Source organism: Octodon degus, unplaced genomic scaffold (assembly GCF_000260255.1).
Source record: "Octodon degus isolate 3935 unplaced genomic scaffold, OctDeg1.0 scaffold00194, whole genome shotgun sequence".
NCBI classification, from domain to species: Eukaryota; Metazoa; Chordata; class Mammalia; order Rodentia; family Octodontidae; genus Octodon; species Octodon degus.
Genome location: NW_004524770.1, coordinates 1,841,012 through 1,847,140, shown reverse-complemented (window position 1 = coordinate 1,847,140; position 6,129 = coordinate 1,841,012). Strand labels below are relative to the sequence as shown.

At 58.3% G+C, this 6,129-nt stretch overlaps 1 protein-coding gene across 1 annotated transcript in view; it reads right to left on the bottom strand.

The window, feature by feature from the left end:
- Positions 1-6,129, bottom strand: part of Lama5 (laminin subunit alpha 5) — a gene marked incomplete at its 5' end in the record, with an annotated part of 43,664 nt that overhangs the window by 22,678 nt on the left and 14,857 nt on the right. The window contains 5 exons of the mRNA XM_004644200.2: positions 2,830-2,889; positions 2,986-3,120; positions 3,298-3,388; positions 3,467-3,585; positions 3,686-3,801. Of these exons, the coding sequence (XP_004644257.1) occupies positions 2,830-2,889; positions 2,986-3,120; positions 3,298-3,388; positions 3,467-3,585; positions 3,686-3,801 (521 nt within the window). The remainder of the gene's footprint in view (positions 1-2,829; positions 2,890-2,985; positions 3,121-3,297; positions 3,389-3,466; positions 3,586-3,685; positions 3,802-6,129) is intronic.

The window sequence follows — 6,129 nt, the reverse complement described above, 5'->3', positions numbered from 1 at the left end:
CTGGCCACACACACACACACACACACACGCACACACAAAAATAAAATAAAATAAAGAAGAAGAAAGCCAACTTAAAATTATAACAAGAGCCGGCGAGATAGCTCAGTGGACTAAGTGCCTGCTTAGCAAGCGCAGGGACCGGGGTTACCAGGGTTCCATCCCTGGCACCACATGCCACGCAGACGCTGCCCCCGGGTGCAGTGAGCCGGCCACCGAGGCTGGGTGTGGTGGTGCACGCCTGTAATCGCAGCACAGGGAAGGCTGAGACAGGAGGATCGCTATGAGCCCGAGCTGCTTGTGCAGCAAGACCCTGTACCAAGTATGTGAGAAACTACAACAGAACACTGTGTATAGCTTTTCACTAACAAAAGCTCGAACAAAACAGGCAGTTGTTAAGAGAATATAAATAACCGAGATGGGAGGTGAGGTAGGAAACTTCTAGATTCCGCAGCCATGGAAGAGATGGACACCTTAGCCCAAGCTCTGCACTGAACACCAGGCATCTGGACAAGTTAAGATGGTTTTCGAGGTTGTCAAATTTTAATTTTTTTGGCAGTGTTTAAGTGACGGCACCTCAGTGTGCTATCCAGGCCGGCCCCAAACTCCAGGCTTACCCTGCCTCCTGCCTCCCTCCCCTCCGGGACAGCGGGACCCACAAGCGCGCACCACTGTACCCGGCTCCAACTTTTAAGACACAGACTGCTTCTTTTGACTTTTTAAACTGATCTACAGAACGGAAAAAACGTGGATTGCTTCCCAAGAACAAAGCAGCAAACAAGCGACCTCGGTACTCTCGAGCCAGACTCCCTCATGAATGCCCGCATGGGGAAACGTGCTCCAGCAGGGCTCAGTGAGCAAGGGCGCTAAGGGGACTCACTGCGCGACAAAGAAGTTCAAAGCGGAATACCTTGCTGCCAGAGGCAACCAGAGTGCCTGCCAGGGGCCCGGGGAGAGAACTTGCAGTAGTTTAAATAGGGACTCGATAAACTACAGCGCAAAGGCGGCTCTGTCTGCTTTTTAAATAAAGTTTTATTGGGAGCTAGCCCGGCCCACTCCTTCCAAGGCCATTGGCAGTCTGTGTGGCCCCTCTGCCCTTGGCAACGTGTGCTGACCCTTGGATTACAGTTGACGAAATGTAAGAAAGCCACCCTAGAATCAGCCAACACACTCAAGGCTCAGGCCCAAATGCACCCGAGTCAGAGAAACCAAGAACAGCACTTGGGAATCTGGCACCAAAAAGAGCCCCTTAAAAATACCAAGGAAATGTCAGGTTTGGGGGAAAGCCACACAACTTGTACAAATGGCTAATCCAGTGGCGCAGGGAAAAGCCCGCCCCAGCATGTGAATGAAAAGCCAGGTGCTAGGGGCCGGGGAGATGGTGCAGTGGAATAAGCGCTTCCCTGGCAAGCGCAAGGGCCTGAGTTCAATCCCCGGTTCCACAAAAAAAAAAAAAAGCCAGGTGCTAACAGCATGGACCACGGCCAGTTCACAGCACAAGCCATCTGGAAGGTCAGTGCTGAGCCCAGCAAGCTGGCCCCGGGCCTGGACGCCACACAGGCCAACGTCAGGCCTGTGCCCCAGCAAGCAGCAGCCAGTGACAGACGCAACGGAGAGGTACTAAGAAGGACGCCGCCTCTCTGCATGGGGCAGAGGAGAGGAGGCCCTGCCAGTTGAGCCGGTGGGAACAAGGCCGACAGATGAGTTGGTGCTGTGAGCAACTGGGCGGCCTGCGGCCAAGATCTGCACAACACGCACACCTGGATGGAGCCCCAGCGCCACCTTGAAGGCCTCCTCCGGTCTCAAAGGCTTGGATGTGCATCACGGCATCACTGAAGGGGAGGGCGGAGGCGGCTGGCACATGCCTGTCGTCCAGCACCGGGGAGGCTGAGGCAGCCCAGCCTGGGCTACACAGCGGGCGGGTTCAAAGCCAGCCTGAACTACACAGTGAAATCTTAAGGAAGGAAGAAGGGAAGAAAGGAAGACATAAAGAGAGGGAAGGAGGTAGGGAGGGAGAGAAACAGAGGGAGGAGGAAGGGAGGAGACCAGCAGGGGGAAGGGGAGAAAAGAATAAATGAAAGGAGAAAAAAACCTCAATTTCCACCTCCTGAGGGCTGGCTAAGTCTGTAAGGGCTGCGAAAGACTGAGGCGGTGACAGCACTGGCCTAGCCTAGCGGGCGGCAGCATAGCGGGTGACAGCACTGGCGTAGCAGTGCCTGCTAACAGCAGTTGCTAACAGCAAGGGGCCGAAGGGTGTTCAGACAGCACCGAGGCATTCCCTGCAAGTAGCACGACACCAAGCTGTGTTTTTCTTTTTCTTTTCTTTTTCTTTTTTTTTTTTTTTTTTTTTGTGGAACTGGGGATTGAACTCAGGCCCTTGTTCTTGCCAGGCAAGTGCTTATTTTACTGAGCCATCTCCCCAGCCCCATCTTTTTCTTTATATTATTTTTATTTCTTAATTTTTTTCCCCTCTACATTTAAAATAAACTGTTTTGTTCTGATTTCATGCTTTTTTTTTTTTTCTGGTCTCTGAGACAGGGTTTTGCCTGCAGTTCAGGCTGACCTTGAGCTCACTTTGTAGCCCATACTGGTCTCGAACTCACAACGATCCTACTTTAGCTTCCCGAGTGCTGGGATTACATACATGCGCCACCACACCTGGCTTTTGCTTACCTATTTTTTAAAGCTTTTCTGTGCAACTATGCATCATCTGCACAAAAATGAAGCCCCCCAAGTGTGACAAAAATGACAATGCACCCTTCCTGCACGGTTTCAGGTAGGCGCCACTGGGGCCCATCTTGTCCCAAGTGCAGGGGACCACAGGACACTTACGTACAATCTGCCCCGCTGGCAGCACTTGCTCCCGTGTGTCGTTGTGGGAGGCTGGTACAGCTGCGGGGAGAGAGCACGTCAGCCAGGTCTGCTGGGACACGCTCCGGCGGCCCCCCACCTTCCCTGGCTCCTGGCCCTCCCCAAGCCCAGCCTCACGGTAGCAGTGTGGGAAGCCCATGAAGCCCTCAGCACACGCGCTGCAGCGCTCGCCAGTGAAGTTCGGCCGGCAGTAGCAGCGGCCGGTCAGGTCCTCACACGTCCCATCAGTGAAAGCCGACTCACAGTTGCAGCCTGGACAGGTTGGGATCGGGACTCTGTGAGACACGAAGTCCAGAACTGCAGGACCCAGGAGCTGGCTCTAAGCAACAGCAGCCTCTGCCTACCTCACCGGGGCAGCCCTGCAGCTCAGCGCATCCCTTAACGCAGGTCCCCAAACCCAGGGACGGGGCCCAGGCCAAGCCCACTCACGGAGACAGGCGTGCGGGGAATCAAGAGAGTGGTCGGGGGATCGGTAGAAGCCGGGCAGGCAGCGCTCACAGTTGATGCCGGTGGTGTGATGCTGTGGAGGCATCGCTGTGAGTCTAGGCCCCGCACAGCCGCCTCTGCCCACCGCACCCCCTCCCAGCGGCCAGCCCACCTGGCAGTCGATGCACACCCCCCCACCCTGGTACACATTGTCCTGGTTCTGGCTGGCATTGCGCTTGTCCACCTCAGGGTCATAGTAACAGTCCTGGGCATGGCCATGGCAGTTACAGGCTGGAGAGGAGAGGACACAGTGGTCAGCATGCCCGCTGGGCCGCAGGCCATCACCGTGGTGCCAACAGCAGGGCATGTGAGTAGACACCAGGAGACTCACACTGGCACTCGTTGGCACTGTCAGTGGTGGCCGGCTTCCACGGTTGCTGGTTGAAGCCAGGGCAGCAGCGGTCACAGGAGCCCCCGCATGTGTTGTGCTGACAGGCACACTGCAGCCTGTAGGTTACACAGGGGCGCAGAGGGGCTCAGACCCCCCAGAGGTGCAGTGTTGGCCCGGGGCAGGGCTTTGGCCCCACTCGAGGGTCGGTAGCCCCATTACCTGCCATGTGGGCACAGATTCCGCCCTTACCTGCCCATCTGTCCTTGCCTGCACCCACCGTCACCCACCCACAGCTCTGCAGAGCTGCCCTCCTCTCACGGAACAGGGCGAAGGCGAATGAGCAGCAGCTGGGCAGGCTTTGGGGGAGGTCTGGCTGGGCACTCGGTGGCCAGAGCCTTGGCCCTTCCCACCAGGAGCAGGACCCGAGCCCGGGCTCCTAAGCCAGGTCCTAGAGAGAGGGACACATCTGCTCCCCAAGGCCTGACCTCATCTAGCAGGCAGTCCAGACACCCCATGTGTCAGAGCAGCTCCCTAGGGCAAGTGGCCAGCAACTGCTTCCTCTTCCAGCATGGGACAGACCCCAGGCCAGAGGGCGGGCCTCCGGCCTGCTGTTCCAGTGGCAGGGGACAGCTGACCAGAGCTAAGGACAGGGTGGAGCCATCCACTGCTGAGTGACACACGTCACAGCCCTGCACCCCAGCTTGGGCCACTCTGCCAGAGAGAGCTCTGGGTTCCAGGGTGTGGCCATGCACTTCCTGAGCAGGACCCCAGGAGCCAGCCTGAGTCTCAAGCCGCCCAACCCTAAGCCTGTCATCCAGCGCATCCTCCAGGCCTCAGGAAGAAGCCAGGAACATCTGGAAAGGCCATATCCTCAAAAGGGGAACTAGGAAACGCACTGCCACCAGCGGAGGTGATCAGCAGGCGGCCGTACATCCTGACCCCAACCCCAAGGGTGGGAGCCCAGGGCCCGCAGCTGGGGTTCATGTCTCAATTATGTAAATGGCCCAGGACCCCTAAACTAACCCAGGGTAGCAACACCCCATGTTTGGTATAAGCTCTACAAAGTGACCCTGCAAAGCTTCTCCCCTTCTAGGCAGCAGGGAGCATGCGGAGAAGGCCCTGCTAAGGTCAGCTGTGGGGAGACAACGCGGAAGGGCCCAGCTCGGCGGGGAGCTCGCCAGAGCCCAAGAGCTGTTCAGTGGAGTGGTCTGGCAGGAGCAGTAAAGGCATGTTTAAACTGGTGATAAACAAAGCACTCCCAAACACGAGATGACACAATGCTACGAAAAAGCAGGTGTGGGGGGCAGGGCAGAGCTCAGCTTGGCTCCCAGCAAACCATGTCCAAGACAGCCACAGGGAACACCCAGGACAGGGTGCTCACAGGGGATGGGACGAGACCAGAGTCCCAGGAACAGTGCAGGGAGGCGGCTGGCAGGCACCGATAGGGAAATGCCATGGTGCTCCCTGGCAGCAACAAGCACAGCCAGGGCCACTGCGCTCACACCACGCGCCGCTCAGAGGCAGCAGGGAAGCTCACTTTGTTAGGTAGGCCTAAGAAAAAGCAGGGGCTGCCACCAAGCCAAGAAATGGAGGAAAAGTAAGGGTGCCTTAGACAGAAACTGAACAGGCGCCCTCCAGCCTGAGGAGCAGAGAAGGCAAGCAGAGAGCGGTGGCCAGCAAGGCGGGAGGCCAGAGGCGGGGCCCCTGGTGGAGTGCCAGCGGCTGGTGCCCTGGGGGCGCAGTGCAGAGAAAGCGGCCAGCTTGGCATGGTGGCCCACGCCTGTAACCTCAGCCTTTGTTTGGGACACTGAGGTAGAAAGATCGCTGGGAGTTCAAGGCCAGCCAGCACAACATAGCAAGACTCTTGTCCCAAAACAAAAATAGAAGAGCCATCTATTCCCTCTGGAGCAGAGTGGCAGAGGAGACACTGCTTGGTCTGGAGATAGTACACAGCACAGCCAGGTGACAGACTTCTGTCGGGGCCTCCGGCTCGGGGAGACACCCAGCTTGCACCACCCCTCACGCCCTGCAGGGCGGGCTGGGCTCAGTGCTCGCTGCCTGGTGCTCTCCTGACAGGTGAGGGCAGGTCCCGGCTGCCAGAGCCCGCCCGGGGCTCCTGCGCTCCTCCGAGGCCACCTGGCTGGCTGGCTGGCTGGCTGGCTGCACTCCCAGCCATCTGGAGCTGCATTCCCACTGGGTACTTGGTTTCCCAAGGCAACTGAGTGCGGCCTGCAGCAGCACTGGCTAGGAGCAGCTCCCTGAAGTGGCCCAGGGCCCAGGGCTCCGGGGCAGCAGCCTGCTGGTCCTCGGGCAGGGATGGATGCGGCCCCTGCCAAACCACCAGCCACTCCTGAGGGAGGCCTGGCTCTGCCCACGGAGGGGGCCGAGCTTCTGCCTTTCCTGGGCATCCCCCGCCCCCTGCACACTGGGGCCCGGGCATCCCC